Source organism: Propithecus coquereli, unplaced genomic scaffold (genome assembly GCF_000956105.1).
Source record: "Propithecus coquereli isolate 6110/MARCELLA unplaced genomic scaffold, Pcoq_1.0 Scaffold1, whole genome shotgun sequence".
In the NCBI taxonomy this organism is placed as follows: domain Eukaryota; kingdom Metazoa; phylum Chordata; class Mammalia; order Primates; family Indriidae; genus Propithecus; species Propithecus coquereli.
Window position 1 is genome coordinate 9,326,136 of NW_012133857.1, and position 16,921 is coordinate 9,343,056.

Below are 16,921 nucleotides of genomic sequence, written 5' to 3' on the forward strand. Positions count from 1 at the left end.
ACTGCCACACCAGCCTTCTCTTGGCTTCCATTTGCTTGAAATATTGATTTCTACCCCTTTACCTTGAGTCTAAATGTATCCTTGCAGGTTAGATGTGTTTCCTGGAAACAGCAGATGCTTGGCTTGGTTTATTTTTTATCCATTCGGCCAGCCTGTGTCTCTTGAGAGGGGAGTTCAAACCATTCACATTTATTGAGAGAACTGATAAATGGGGTGAATTACTTTTCATTCTGTTGGGTTGCATTTTGTTGCTTTGTTTTCTCTCTTGAGCCATTGTGGAATCTAGCCTTTGATCTTTAACTTTTGAGTGGTTTTACATTCATGAGTGTTTATTGTGCTGATCCTTGTGTATGTAATTCTGTTTTGAGTACTTCTTGGAGAGCTGGTCTTGTCTTGGTGAATTCCCTCAGTCTTTGCTTATCTGAGAATGTCTTTATTTCTCCTTCATATATGAAACTTAGTTTTTCAGGGTACAAGATTCTAAGCTGGGCATTATTCTGTTTCAGAAGAGTGAGAATGGGGCCCCAGTCTCTTCTTGCTTGTAGAGTTTCAGTTGCGAAATCTGGAGTTATTCTGATGGACTTTCCTTTATATGTTACTTGTTTCTTTTGCCTTACAGCTGGTAGAAGGGCCTCTTTAGTGGCTATTTTGGTCAATCTGATGACTGCATGACGTGGTGTCTTCCTGTTTGCACTGAATCTCTCTAGGGTCTGTTGAGCTTCTTGTACCTGTATATCTAGATTTTTAGCAAGGCCCGGGAAATTCTCCTCTATTAATTCTTCAAATAGCTTATCCAGCCCTTGAGTGTTTTCTTCTTCACCTTCCAGAATCCCTATCACCCTCAGGTTCAGTTTTTTCACATAATCCCATATTTCTTGTAGGCTTATTTCTTTTCTCTTAATTTTCTGCTTGATCTCTGTGACTTACTTATTTAATAGGAAGGAGTTGTCTTCAATCTCAGAGACTCTTTCTTCTGTTTGATCTACCCTGTTCTTGAGGCTTTCCACTGTGTTTTGTAGTTCCCTGAATAAGTCCTTCATTTCCAGGAGATCAGTTTGATTTTTCTTTAATATTTCCATTTCTTTAGTGAATTTTTCTTCCAAGTCCTGGTTTTTTTTTTGTGGTTTCTTTTTGTTGGTAATCCATTTTTTCTTGGATATCATTGAGCTTTCTTACAATCCATGTTTGAAATTCTTCTTCTGTCATTTTAGTGTTCTGAGTTTGGTTAATGTCAATTGCTAGGGAGCTGTTGTTCCTCTTTGGGGGGTGTGCTTTCCGTTTGATTTTTCATACTTCCAGAGTTCTTTCACTGGTTCCTTCCCATCTGGATCAGTTGTTCCTTCTTGCCTTTAGATTTTTGTTTGGATAATGACACGCCCTGTTTAGTCTCTGAGCCAGTAGGTGGTGTTTGTGGGTGAGATTCGACCACACCCTTTATGATGAATCAGTAGATGCAGTAAAAGGGTGTGCAGAATGACCTCCCTGTCAGTAGGTGGCACTTGCTGGGAGGAGGGAGCTACAGTGCTGTTTTTGGGTCCTGTAGTCAGCTCTTGTTCCTCTGGAGAGGCCCTCTTGTGCCTCGTGTGGTGGATGGGGCCCTGGGACTTCCAGGTGTGTCCTTATTCTCCACCTCAGTGGGGGCAAGTCTGGGAGTGAGTCTGAGCGGGGCTGGGTTGGGTAAGCCTGCCCTCAGGCTCCACAACTGCTGTTAGCAGGGGTCAAAGGTCTGTTCTTTGCTTCTGTGCAAAGCTGCCAGGAGGGGCTGAAATGGCTCCACTCAGCTGAAAGTCTGGGCTTGGGGGGTGGTGCTGTCCGAGACCCGCACTCTGGAGCAGGTCTCGCTCCCCTCCACCCTCCCCCTCTCCATGGCCTCACCCAGGCCTCTGCCAGCAAGCAGGACCTCAGGCCGATGGATCTCCCCTAGCTGTGATGTGGGCGGGCAGGTTCCCTACCCAGGATCGCAGCCTGAGCTGGGTGCATAGCCCTCTTTTGGGAGGAGGGTTGCCGCTCAGGCACGCCGATCTGCCCCTGAAGGCACACACTCCTCAGTAGGCTCTTTCACAGATCTCTCCTCCGTGCCCCAGGGCAGTGCAATCGTGACCTGGGTGTACGGGGTCTGGTCTGCAGACCTCTCGCCTGGGCCCTGGAGATCAATCCCTGACCCTGCCAGGGGGAGGGGTGCTGGTCTTGAATCACCTACAGGGTGCCCAAGCTGGATCGATTTCACTCCACCTTGGGATTTTCCCCACTCTCGTGGAGTCCCCAGGCAAGCAGCACCTGGGAGGGCTGGCAGGTAGGGAGCTTGCAGTCCTAGTACCCCTCAGTCTACTGTAGGGCCCCAAAAGGAAAGGTCCTGTTCCTTGGAGATGCCTCTGCGTGATGGCTAAATTGTCTCTCTGGCACCCACGGGTAGGGAAGGGGAAGGACAGAATGGAGTAATATAGGGTCTGCCGATAGGCTCGGGTCTGCACGCGGTGAGGTGCCCCGAGGGAGTTGGGAGCCCGGAGCTGTGTCTGCAAGAGGCCACCGCTCACTGGCGGCAGCCGTGTCTGGGCTGATGTTGGCAGGTCTCTTCAGCCACTCAGGAGCCCACCAGCAGTCCGAGATACAAGCGAGGGGAAAGTTATCTGCTCCACCTTCACTTGTCGCTGGTCTCCAAGCCTCTCAGGGGCCTTCCTCCTTCCACTTCTCCTCTGCAACGTCTTCCCGTGGAGTCTCCTGTAGTTTCAGGCACCCTCCCTTCCGACCCTCACCCGATCTATGTTTTTCTGCTAGTTTATTTTTTTTCACTTTCTTCTAAAATCTGTCTTTTTTGCAGAGACACTCTGACTGGCGGCTTTTCCTGTCCGCCATCTTGGCTCCTCCCCCTGTCTTATTTCATATCGTTCTTTTTTATGGCCAAGTTAGATTCCGTTGTGTATATACACTGTATTTTCTTTATCTGTTTCTCTGCTGATGGACATTTAGGTTGGTTCCATATCTTTTCTATTGTGAATGGTGCTGCAGTAAAAATGGGGATGCAGGTATTCCTTTGATTTACTGATTTCCTTTCCTTTGGATAAATACCCAGTAGTAGAATTACTAGATCATATGGTATTTCTGGTTTTAGTTTTTCAGAAACTTCCACACCATTTTCCCTAATGGCTATACTAATTTACATTCCCTCCAACGGTATATAAAAAGTTCCCTTTTCTCTGCATCCTTGCCAGTTTTTGTTATTTTTGTCTTTCTGATAATAGACATTCTAACTAGGATGAGATTATATCTCATTGTAGTTTTGATTTGCATTTCTCTGATGATTAATAATGTTGAGCATTTTTTCACATATTTTTTGGCCATTTGTATATCTTCTTTTGAGAAATGGCCGTTCAGATGCTTCACCCACTTTTTAATTGGATTATTTTTTTTGGTTATTGTTGAGTTCAATTCCTTGTATATTCTGAATATTAGTCTCTTGTCAGATGAATGGTGCTATAGTTTAGATGTTTGTTCCCCCCAAATCTCATGTTGAAATTTGATCCCCAGTGTTGGCAGGGGTGTCTAATGGGAGGTGTTGGGTCATGAGGGCAGATCCCTCCTAAATGGCTTGGTGGTGTTCTTGCAGTAATGAGTAAGTTCTTGCTCTGTTAGTTCTTGTGACAGCTGGTTGTTAAAAAGAACTTGGCACCTCCTGCCCTTGCTTTCCTCCTTTGCCATGTGACAATGCACAGCTGGCTCCCCTTCACCTTCTGCCATGAGTGGAAGCTTCCTGAGGCCCTCACCAGAAGCAGCTGTTGGTGCCATGCTTCTTGTACACCCTACAGAACTGCGAGGCAAATAAATTACTTTGTATTATAAATTACCCAGCCTCAGGTATTCCTTTATAGCAACATAAATGGACTAAGACAAATAGTTTGCAAATGTGTCTCCCATTCTACATATTGTTTCTTCACTCTGTGGATTTTTCCTTTGCTATGCAGAAGCTTTTTGGTGTATAGTTTTTTAGTTTGCAGTTTAGTGTTATAGTTCCATTTGTCTATTTTTGTTTTTGTTGCCTGTGCTTTTGAGGTCTTAGCCATAAAATCTTTGCCTCCCTAGACCAAGGTCCTGAAGAGTTTCCCCTATGTTTTTTTCTAGTAGTTTTATAGGTTCAGGTCTTATACTTAAGTCTTTAATCCATTTTGAGTTGATTTTTTTGTATATGATGATAGATAGGAGTCTAATTTCATTTTTTTTGCATAATGATATCCAGTTTTCCCAGCACCATTTATTGTAGAGACTATCCTTTCCCCAACATATGTTTTTGGTGCCTTTGTTGAAAATCAGTTGCCTGTATATACATGGATTTATTTCTGTGTTCTCTACTCTGTTTGACTGGTCTGTGTGGCTATTTGTATTCCAATTCCATGGTGTTTTTGTTACTATAGCTTTGTAGTATATTTTGAAGTCAGGTAGTGTAGTGCCTCTAGCTTTGTTGTTTTTGCTCGGGATTGCTTTGGCTATTTGGTATCTTTTGTGGTTCTGTATAAATTTTAGTATTGTTTGTTCTATTTCTCTGAAGAATGTCATTGGTATTTTGATAAGGATAGTATTGAAATCAGTAGATTGCTGTGGGTAGTATGATCATTTTAACAATATTCTTCCAATTCATGAGTATGGGATGTCTTTCCATTTGTTTATATTCTCTTCGGTTTCTTTCATCAGTAGTTTGTAGTTTTCATTATGGATGTCTTTCACCTCCTTGGTTAAATTTATTGCTAGGTATTTAATTTTTTTGTAGCTATTGTAAATGGGATTGCTTTCTTGATTTCTTTTTTAGCTAGTTCGTTATTGGTATATATAATAGAAATGCTACTGGTTTTTGTATGTTTATTTTCTATCCTGCAACTGTACTGAATTTGTTTATCAGTTCTGAGTTTCTTTGGTAGAGTCTTTAGGTTTTCCTATATATAAGATAATTTCATCTGCAAACATGGACAGTGTGACTTCTTGTTTTCCAATTTGGATGCCCTTTACTGCTTTCTTTCGCCTAATTGCTCTGACTAGGAATTCCAGGACTATGTTAAATAAGAATAGTGAAAGTGGGCATCATTGTCTTTTTCCAGTTCTTAGAGGAAAAGGCTTTCAGCTTTTCCCCATTGAGTATGATGTTAGCTGTGGATATGTAAGATGTGGCCCTTACTGTGTTGAGGTATGTTCCTTCTATGCCTAATATGTTGAGAGTTTTTATTATGAAGGGATGTTGAATTTTATCCAGTGCTTTTTCTGTGTCTATTGAGATGATCATATGGTTTTTGTCTTCATTCTGTTGATGTGATGTATCACATTTATTGCTTTGCATATGTTGAACCATCCTTGCATCCCTGGGATAACTTCTACCTGATCATGGTGGATTATCTTTTTGATATGTTGTCGCATTTAGTTTGCCAGTATTTTGTTGAAGTCTTTTGCATCAGGGACAATACCCTTAGTTTTCTTTTCTTGTTGTGCCCTTGTCTCGTTCCGGTATCAGGGTAATGCTGGTCTCATATAATGAATTAAGAATTCTCTTCAATTTTTTGTAATAGTTTAAAAAGAATTGGTGTGTGTTAGTCTAGGCTAGAGTGCAGTGGTGCCATCATAACTCGCTGCAGCCTTGAACTCCTGGGCTCAAATAATCCTCCCACCTTAGCCCCCAAGTAGCTGGAACTATAGGCATGCACCACCACACTTGGCTAATTTGTGTGTGTCTGTGTGTGTGTGTGTGTGTGGAGATGGCATCTCACTGTGTTGCCCAGGTCTTGAATTCCTAGCCTCAAGTGATCCTCCTACCTTGACCTCCCAAAGTGCTGGGATTACAGGTGTGAGCCACTGTGCCTGGCCCTTATTTCTTCTTGAGTCACAAATTTGCCCATTTCATCTGTTATTTATTTTTGGCATACAGTTGTTTATCGAATTACCTTATATTCCCTTTTCTCCCTTGTAAAACCAGTAGTAATCTCCCCTCTTTCATTTTTGATTTTAGTAATTTGAGTCTTTTCTCTTTTTCTCTTACACAGTCCAGGTAGTGATTTATCTCTTTTTATCCTCGTGTTTTTAAAGAACCAACTTTTGATCCTCTCTGTTGTTTTTCTACTTTCATATTATTTATTTGCACTCTGGTATTTATTATTTATTTCCTTCTGCTTGCTTTGGATTTAGTTTACTCAGGCTTCTTAAGGTGGAAATTTAGGTTGTTTTGAGATCTCTTTTTTTTTTTTTTTTTGAGACAGAGTCTCACTCTGTTGCCCTGGCTAGAGTGCCGTGGCATCAGTCTAGCTCACAGCAACCTCAAACTCCTGGGCTCAAGCAATCCTACTGCCTCAGCCTCCCGAGTAGTTGGGACTACAGGCATGCGCCACCATGCCCGGCTAATTTTTTCTATATATATTTTTTAGTTGTCCAGCTAATTTTTTTCTATTTTTTTTAGTAGCGATGGGGTCTCGCTCTTGCTCAGGCTGATCTCAAACTCCCGAGCTCAAATGATTTGCCCGCTTTGGCCTCCCAGAGTGCTAGGATTACAGGCGTGAGCCACTGCGCCCGGCTTGAGATCCTTTTTTTTAACAGAGGCATTTACAGCCATAAATTTCCTGCTGACCACTGCTTTTGTGGCATCCCGTAAGCTTTGGTATGCTGTGTCTTCATTTTCATTCATCTTAAATTATGTTCTGATATCTTGTGTGATTTCTTCTTTGCCTCGTAAGTTTTTTTTGGAAATATACACTCAATTTCCATGTATTTGTGAATTTCCCAAATTTCTTGTTATTAATTTCCAGGTTCATTTGATCGTGGTCAGAGAAAATACTTTGTATTATTTTAAACCTTTCAAATTTATTTCATCTAACATATCACATATTTTGGAAAATGTTTTATATACATTTGAGAATAATGTATATTCTTTTATTGGGTTGAATGTTCTATAGCTGTATGGTAGGTCCCTCTTTTGTTGTTGTTGGGCCATGCTATCAATGCTCAGCCAGGAAGTTTAAAACTTTGCCTTAGCATTTATTTCCTGCTGTCAAAGACCCTTAAGGTCAGTTAGAGGTGTGAGATCTTAGAGCCGTCTCAGATCTTTCCTGAGCATGTGCACGATCCTATGCCTGTGCCTGATCTTCCAGATTTCCAGGAAAATGTTGGTGCTTCAAATCACCTATGAACATCTTATCCCTCAGGTTTTCGTTTCAGCTCCCTAGCTCGTTCATTATTTGCCCCAGCTGCTACCCATCAGGCAGACATTATGTTAGAACATTTGACTGACATCCCCAGGGAGAAGCCTTTAGCATGGGGGAGACTCTGTGAGGTTGAATTAAGACAGGCTTTTGACTTGGTTCTTTTAGAGTACCACCAGTCAGGTCAGATAATGACTTTCTGTGGGAATAAGTCTTTCAAAGATTTTCAGCCCCATTCTGTTTCCCTAATACTGTGTTCCTCCTGCATGGTATTATGTTTCAAAGCTGCCACAGAGACCAAAGTAAGTTAAAATACTACAAAATTCAGCTGTTTTTCTTGACTAAATGCTGCTTAAGTTGCTGCAACTCTTTGGTTAGTTTCCAGAGTACTAAAAAAGTTGATTCTGACAAATTTAATTGGGTTTTTTAATATTGCTTTTATGGAGGGGTCAAATTTTGGTGGTCATTACTCTACCATTTTCACTGGTGCCACCACCATCAATTTTTTAATGGAGCATGAGGGAATGACATTCTGGGGTGCTCATGATGTGAGGGGGACATCATAAAAGATCTCTAACAATGATACTGGATCATTCTTCTTAGTTGGTCAAGAGCAAACATCTTTAGCTTTGCTGTTTACTGAAGGAAAAAATCTAGTAATTCAGTGATTTTGCACAAATGTTCAGCTATGTCATTTTTCATTCTTTATTTCAGAAACTTAATATAAAATTGCCTTTGAATTTAAGTAAATTTTGTGGTTGAGAAGAAAGAATTGGGGGAAACTCTTTGAGGGCTTTTTGAATAGTTAGAGGCCAATGCCTTAAATAATATTGCAAAAGAATATTCCTATCCTATGATATTAAAACAGTGCATGCTTTCTTGGTTATATTTTCAGGGTACCTTCGATGATTACTTGGAGTTATTCCTGCAGTTTGGTTATGTGAGCCTTTTCTCCTGTGTTTATCCATTAGCAGCTGCCTTTGCTGTGTTAAATAACTTCACTGAAGTCAATTCAGATGCCTTAAAAATGTGCAGGGTCTTCAAACGTTCGTTCTCAGAACCTTCAGCCAGTATTGGTGTATGGCAGGTAAGTATTTGAGAAAAAAGTATTCCTGTAAAAAATAAGGGAGGTGTTGTGACCAAAAAAAAAAAAGCAAACCTGCAAACCTTAAAGAGAGATTTAGGAAACTGGATTTCAGTCCTTGTTTTGCTATTAGCTATGTGACCCTAAGCAGTCATTAACTTTCTCTGGCCTCACTTTTCTTGGGGGTTGAAAGAGTAAAATATAATCTCTAAGGACCCATTTCAGAGGTAAAACTTTGACAATTTTCTAGGAAAGTAGCCAGCTGAGACTTCATCTGAACAGGTAGTAACTAGTAACGAGATGCTCCTTGCTGCAGTGTCAGTGGAGGCCACCTAGGGAGCCTAGACTTCTGCTTATTATCTGAAGTAATAGGCTTTCTTTCTAGTCCCTGCTGGGGCAGTCTCAGAAGAACTCTAGTGGGATGTAAGGACTTTCACCAGCACCTTGCGCAGTGGAGGCCACATGGGAACACATATGAGGCACTTGTACCTCTCCCAGCGAAGGAAGTATCAGTGGAGGTCTAATGGGAAGACAGAATGCCAGGAGAAATGAAAGGATATTTCCATACAAAGCCTGCACAGGAGTGTTCATAGCAACTTTATTCACAATAGTCCCAAACTGGATCGACCCAATTTGGTGTCAATAGATAAATGGATAAGAAAAATTCTGATATATTCATAAAATGGAACACTACTCAACAGTAAAAAAGGAATGAATACATACAACACAGATCAATATCTAAATCATTATGCCAAGTGAAAAAAGCAGACACAAAAGAATATATACTGTATGATTCCAGTTATATCAAATTCTGGAAAATGCAAACTAATCTGTATTGACAAAAAGCAGATTGGTGTTTGCTTAGGACCAGTTGTAAAGAGAGGGATGGATTGCAAAGGGGCCTGAGGAATCTTTTGGGGGAAATGGAAATGTTCTGCATCTTATGTGTGGTGGTGGTTTTACAGGTGAATATACCTATCAAAACCTAATAAAGTGTGTACCTTAAATGAATTCAGTTTATTGTATGTAAATTATAACTCAATATAGGTGATTAAAATAAAAAACAAACCAACCCTGAAAGTTTAGTTACAAACAAATTGCAAGATCAGGAAGCCAGGCACTCTAATATGTTGCTGGTGGAAGTGTGAACTGATCAACCCTGTGGAGTGCAGCTTGGTTATCTATCGGATTACAAATGCATGTCCCCCTTAATTTAGCCATTTCACTTTTAGGAATTTAGCCTACTTCTACTCTTATTAAACGATGTACATATTAGGTTACTAATTGTAGCATTGTTTGTCATAGCAGCTAAATGCTCACCAATAAAGAAAATGGTTAAGTGAATCCTGGTACATCCATGCAATAAAATACTTAAGCAGTTGTGACAAAGAATGGGGGAACTCCTTTACTACTGACACAGAAAGTCCTTCAAGACACTTTAAATGACAAAAGCAAGGGGCCTGACCGTGTGTATTATCTTGAAAAGGGAGTAAGAAAGAGTGTATACATTCGTTTGCATACAAAGTGTCTGGAAAGGTACATAAGAAATTAGCAATAGTGGTTATTTTTTAGGAGCAGTAGCTGGGAAGTGGGAGAAAAGGGGACAAAGGAACAAAGAGATTCCTTCTTTACTATATACTTAGAACTTTTGATTTTTAAACTATATGAATGTATCAAAAGCAAGTAAATAGAAATTTTAAGCTATATAGAGAGAAGGTAAAGAAAGTCTCGAGTAGGTTTGTTGTGAAGAAAACTATGGGAAAATCATCAGATGACACAAAGGATTTCTAAATTATAAGATGGCAGAAATTTTCCATGGGAGGAGATACATGAATTAAGTTTGGATTCAATCATCTTTTGTTTCACTTCTCTTAAAATTTATGTTTCTAATAGTAATTGTGTTTCTTGGAATTAGTGGTTAAGTTATCAAGTAGTGATCATCAAGTACTTTATATTTAAAACAAAAAAAGCAATGGTCACAACATTTCTACATCCATCCTCAGTAGTATGCACCAAAGTCTCCTTCACAGGATCCTGGATCAGAGTCTGTTTAGTAGGTCTTAGTGGGGCCTAGCTTCTGTAGTTCTACAGGTGATTTGGTAAATGCTGCTAGGAAGGAATCACTGTTTATAACTGGTGCCTTGGTTATAAAGCTAGTTTTAGCGAACGAGATCTGGTGTGTGATCTGTCAGAGTAAAAGGACGGCTGCATGACATCAATTCTTTTTGAAACTTTACATGTTTTTGAACATGAAACATTTTCTGTGGCAGCCCTACTTTAGATTTCCATTAGAATATGAGTAGAGTAACTTTAACAGTATTCCAAATTCAGTCCCTGGCTGCCTCCAATTAGGAAGGTAGAACATACTGCTTTGGGATATTCAAGCCAAAAGTATCTAAAATACTTTCTAACAGTATGGCTTTTTTCAGCTAAAGAAAATCATAGCATGACAGAGAAAAAAGTTTAAAATATACTTGGAATGTTTAGAACTAGGGTAAGACTTTTTCCTTGATTTTTAGATAATACGAAAAAGGTGAGGAAATGTAGAAACATTCATTGCAGTTTTAAATTTCATATTCTTTTTTCTTTTAGTTGGCTTTTGAAACAATGAGTGTTATATCTGTGGTCACAAACTGTGCTCTGATTGGAATGTCACCTCAAGTGAATGCAGTCTTTCCAGAGTCAAAAACAGACCTCATTTTGATTGTAGTAGCAGTGGAGGTAAGTGAAAATTTAAACTATTTTAAGTAGCATCCACATCAGATGCCTCTGTTATTCTAAAGCAGTACTGTCCCCGGCTGTCCATGACTGACAATTTAGCAACTTGCACTTGTAAGAAATAAGTAATAGAAGGTATGAGCATTTAGGCTGTGCTTTCTTGCCCAGGTATGAAAATCAGTCACCATGATGCAAACAAGAAGTGACTTTTCCAGCCTTTGTGCTGGCCTATTCAGTGTTAAGTAGTTAAATCCTATTTGAAATAGAATTCTATAAATTTAATTTGTATTTTTAGTCTATTCTAGGGAAATGACACTTCTACTTTCTTAAGCAAATAAATCCTAAGAAATGCTTTTGATAATGATTTAAATTTCATTTGCTACAGATGTGGAATTCATTGTAGAACACTGTCAAACTCCAAAATGTAATTTATAGGAAAACATATAATTTCACATACAAAGTACAAGTAAGCTAGCTGTGCCCTTTTTAGGTTTTCCATTTATCACGTTTCAGAATATGGATTCCTGTAACGTCTTGAAAATTAAGCAGTAACCAAATGTAAATGGACGAATTCGTAGGAATTTTTTTTGTTGTTGCTTATGGTTATCGTTGTCAAGAATATTGCGATCACCTTTCACTTTTAGATATTTTCAAAATAGCACAGTTGTGGAACTTTATTAAAGCAGAATTTAGCAGGATCGTAGAGTGGTGTTTCATATACCTAAGGCTTTAGGACTCAGGGCTGACCAGCAGAAATGAAATCATGAACTTGCAATTTCCAGTGTTGGATAAAGAAATATATTCTGCTTTGCTCGTTTTGCTCTTTCATCGTATTTGATAGGAATCTGTGTTTATGATAGATGCTATATGTAGAATATGCATTTTGGAGAATGATTTTAGATAGCAGTGAGTAGGAGGGGAAGGAGAATGGCCCTGGCAGATAAAAGTAGGTCTGTTTTGAATTCTGTGAGTTGAATAGGATTTTGGAGAGCTATTTGCAAGGCTCATTTATTACATGTAAAGTGAGAGAACAAGATAGAGGTACCTTAGAGAGAGGCCAACTGGCTAGGCTCAAAGTGTGCCTTCTTGATTTAGGATATGGTCCTTAACTGTACAAATCTATTATAGAAACTTGTCTTAGTATACCCAGAGTTAATTCGGCTTTAGGGACTGACTTAAATATAAAAACTGATACTCATGAGGGACTGACCAGAATGTCAGGTAGTTAATTCACACTAAGAAGATACTTTTCCAATACCATAACAGACAGTGTTAAAGTAAAGATGGAATTGGTTATTAGAAGATTTCTTGGTAAATGTACAACAAGAATAAGGGGAGTTGTAATAGTTCTGAGAGAAACAGAAAACCTGTAAACCATCTGGACCCCCGCAAAGAGCAGAGCTCTGAAATGAGCCAGATCTTGGTGTCTGTTGCCAGCTTCTGAGCAATGCTGGATGAGTTCGGTACTGCCGGCTTCTTGATTTTTGCCTTCACTGTCTCTAGATTTCTGGCTGGCTCAGTTTTTCTTCCTGTATATTACCATTGTTAGCCTACTGCTTTCTTTTTTATTTAGTGTTATCTTAATAAGATCCAGGGCCTGGTTCTTCTGACTTAATTTGGGAGATTTACTGGCCTACAATACTGTTGTGCAGACTCGTGTGTCACAGGCTAATTTTGCTAGTCTAATCCTCATGGGTTCACTTACTGTGCAAGTTCTAGGGGCACTTGATTGTTGCCCTCTAGGTTCTTACTTTTTTTTGTCTCTTCACATAGTAGAACAACTGTTTTACTGTCATCATGTAAACTAGTTGCTTAGAGTACAGAAATCTCTATTAAAAAATCTTTATGAGGAAAAACTTTGGGTTATCTACAGAAAATTTAAATTGTTAGCCTGTAATTGTCACTTAATTTTTACTTTCTTATTATTTAACTTTTTATTTTGGAATAATTACAGTTCACAGGAAATTGGAAAGATAATAGGTTCCATGTACCTCTCACCCAGTTTGCTCAATGGTTACATCTTAAGGAACTATAGTATAATATCAAAACCAAAGAAATTGACATTGGCACAATGTGTATGTAGTTATTTGTCATTTTATCCCGTGTATAGATTCATGTAACTACCACAACAATTAAGATAAATCTTCATCACCACAAAGATCTTCCTACTACTATCCTTTTATAGTCACACCTTTTTCCTCTCCCCACCATTCCTAACTCCTGGCAACCACAAATGTGTTCTCCATCTCTAATTTTGTCATTTCAAGAATGTTATATAGAAAGAATTATACAGTATGTAAACTTTTTTTTGGTAATTTTTTATATGGGTTGAATTATATCTCCCCAAAAAACATCTTAAAGTCCAAACCACCAGTATCTGAGAATGTGACCTTCTTTGGAAATGGGGTTGTTGCAGATGTAATTAGTTAAGATGAGATCATACTGGAACAGGATGGGCCCTTATTCCAGTATGAGTGGTGTCCTTATAAGAAAAGAAGAGACACACAGAAACATGAGGAGAGAACACCATGTGATGAGGGAAGCAGAGATTGATGTACTGCAGCTGCAAGCTATGGAACACCAAGGATTGCTGGCAAAGACCAGAAGCTAAGAAACACCAAGGAAGGCTCCCCTGCAGGTTTCAGGGGGATCATGGCCCTGCCAACACCGTGATTTTGGGCTTTTAGCCTCCAGACTATGAGACAATACATTTCTCTTGTTTTAAGCCATCCAGTTTTATGTTCTGGTAGCCCTAGGAAACTAATATAATTTCCTTTCTGTTTGAAGAACTTATATTAGCCAATCTGTAAGGGTAAGTCTGCTAGCAACAAATTCTCTTACTTTTTCTTCAGCTTAGAATTTTTTTTTTTTCTCTTTCATTCTTGAAGGATAGTTTTTCTGGATATAGAATTCATGGATAACAGTTCTTTTCTTTTAGCACTTGAAAAATATTTTGATACTTTAGTCTCTGTGGTTTTAGAGGAGAAATCTGCTGTCACTCAAATTGGTGTTAACCTATAGGTAAGGTGTCCATTTTCCTCTGGGTGTTTTCAAGATTTTTTTCTATATCTTTAGTTTTTGAAAGTTTCATCATGGTGGGTCTTGATGTGGATTTATTTGGGTTTATTCTTTTTGGGGCTTTCTCAGCTTATTAGATATGTGGGTTTGTGTCTTTCACCAAATTTGGGATCTTTTCAGCTATTATTTCTTCAAATACTCTTTTAGCCTCACTATCCTCCTTCTCCTAGAATTCTGATATGAATGTTGGGTCTTTGTATTTTCTCACAGGTCCCGAAGGCTCTTTTCAATTTTTTCTAGTCCGTTTTATTTCTTTTGTTCAGATTAAGTGAATTCTATTGATGTATCTTCAAGTTCACTGATTCTGTCCTCTGTCATGTCATGGTCTACTATTGAGCCCATCTACTGAGTTTTTAAAAAAATTTGTTATTGCATTTTTCAGTGCTATAATTTTCATTTGGTTCTTTTTTATAACTTCTGTTTCCTTTCTGAGATTTTCTGTTTTTCCATTTGTTTCAAGAGGATTTGTAATTGATTGTTGAAGCATTTTTATGATGGCTTGTCTTAGCTCATGCTGCTATGACAGAGTACCATAGACTGGGTGACTTAAATAAGAGACATTTATTTCTCATGGTTCTGGAATCTGAGAAGTCCAAGATCAAGGTGCTGGCAGATTTGGTTCTTGGTGAGGAACCTCTTCCTCGCTTGCAGATGTCTACCTTCTCACTGTATATTCACATGGCCAAGAGCAGAAGCTCTTGTGTCTCGTCTTATTAATATAAAGATACTAATCCCCATCGTGGGAGCTCTACCTTCATGACCTCATCTAAACCTAATTACCTTCCAAAGGCTCTACCATCACATTGGGAGTAGGGGCTTTAACATATGTATGCATTTTGGGGAGACACAAACCTTTAGTTTATACCATAGCTACTTTAAAAATCCTTGTCAGGTAATTTCAATACCTAATTTATTTCAGTGCTGCTGTCTATTGTTTGTATTTTCTCAGTCAAATTGAGATTTCTTGGTTCTTATTATGATGAGTGATTTTTGATTGACACTAGACATGTTGGGTATTATTTTATGAGACTCTGGATCTGGATAAGATTTAAATCTTATTTTTTAGCAGGCCTCCTCTGACACAACTTCAGCAGGGGTGGGGGTGTCATCTTGTTACTGCCAGTTGATGGTGGAAGTCTAGGTTCTCCACTTGGATTCTCTTGACACCCAAGGTGGGGGATCCATGTTACACTGGCTTAGAGTTCTGGCTCCTCACTACATGTCCACTGATAGCTCTTTTGCTGGAAAGGGTCCACTTACCTCAGCACTGTTTCCCATATGGCCTCATTGACACCACAGTGGAGGATGTCCTCATTGCTGTCGCACAGTGGTGAAAGACCCAACTCTTCACCACACTTCCTGTGATACTACCGCAGTGGGGAATGGAAAGGGAACCTTGTTACTGCAGGTGGGGGTGGAAGTGAAGGTTCTGTATGTAGACTTTACTGACTAGTTGATGGTGTATGATTATTACCATTTAATGGTGAGGGAAGGTGGGGCTCCCTACTCAGCTTCCTTCTCTGGTGGGGTTAGGCCCCTTTTTATAGCCCAGCAAAGGTATAAGGCTCTCTTCTAGGCATTTCCTGACGTGAATGGGAGATGGGGCCCCAGTGTTTCCTATTGTTTGGCTGGACTAGAATGGTTATTGCAGTAGAATGATTATTGTCTAAAAGTTTCTGTCTTGCTAGATGCCCCCTTTCCTGGTCCTTTGGTAAGAGAGAGAAACCTTGACTTGGGGCTTTTTAAAAATCTGTGTCCATTTGCATTTCTGAGTTGCCAGCTTCCTTGGCACTCAATCTGGGATATATGAAGCAAAGAAAAACCCAGGAAACTCAGTCTCATGTTGTTCTTTGGGTTCTGGGATCCCTAGATAGACTGCCTTCCTCTTTCTACCTTTCAGAGTCTTCTTATATTTATTTTATGTATAATGCCCATGGTTTTTAGTTGTACTTAACATTAATGATAGTTTAAAGTACTTCTACTCCATCTTTCCAGAATGAATATCCTTGTTTTCTTGTTTGTTAACTTTTTTTCTCCCCAGCTTGGGACCTCTGCGCACACAAGGTCCTCTTTTTGTGCCTGGCTAACACACCTTTATTCCTTAGGTCTCAGCTCAGATATCACTGAACTCCCAGGCCTTTTTGATCCCTCTGTCTCAACTAGGTCTTTTCTGTTAGTCTCTCATGAAGACTTGTAATCTTTTCCTTCATGGCATTTATCTTGTTTACAAGCCATGCATTATACTTGCTTGTGGGTTTATGTCTTTAACATCTGTCTCCCCTATACACTGTCAGCTTCAAGAGGACAGGACAATGTCTACTTTTCTATCTCAGTAAATATAGTAAGACTATTCCCTTAGAATAGTGACTGAAACATGGTAGGTGTGCAGTTTAGTGTTTAGATGAATGTTGAATTAAGAGACTAAGCTATTTAAAAAGAAAATAGGCATTTCAGTCTTTCTTTAAAGAGGAAAATGGGTATTTTTCCTTTTTGATGTATTTATACTCAGTATTATATGACTATAATTGTTGGTTTGTAACACTTCTAAGTTCTGCTTATAGGGCATAAGGTGGCAAGTGCTCATTCTTTTCATTCCTTTATTAAATTGCACTCAATATTGAGACCTGCTATGTATATAATACTGCATCTGGTGCTAAAAGGAGACATCATAGCTGTTTTTCACTTTTGTCCTCAAGAACTCTGCTTTTTAATGTAGTTGAGAAGATGTGCATATTTTACACACATATGCCCACATGTACACATATATAGTTAAATACATCCACTAGAGAGGTAACTAGGCAGTATAAATGATATGCCAAATGAATGGCCTGTATTAAGGTTTGAGAAGCAGATACTCATTAATTTTTTCCAAAGG

The 16,921-nt window shown here is 39.1% G+C and overlaps 1 protein-coding gene across 2 annotated transcripts in view; it reads left to right on the forward strand.

The window, feature by feature from the left end:
• ANO10 (anoctamin 10) overlaps positions 1 to 16,921 on the forward strand; it is a 240,616-nt gene that overhangs the window by 51,712 nt on the left and 171,983 nt on the right. For both annotated transcript variants that reach the window (XM_012638749.1, XM_012638743.1), the window contains 2 exons: positions 8,062 to 8,253; positions 10,843 to 10,971. In XM_012638749.1, the coding sequence (XP_012494203.1) occupies positions 8,062 to 8,253; positions 10,843 to 10,971 (321 nt within the window). The remainder of the gene's footprint in view (positions 1 to 8,061; positions 8,254 to 10,842; positions 10,972 to 16,921) is intronic.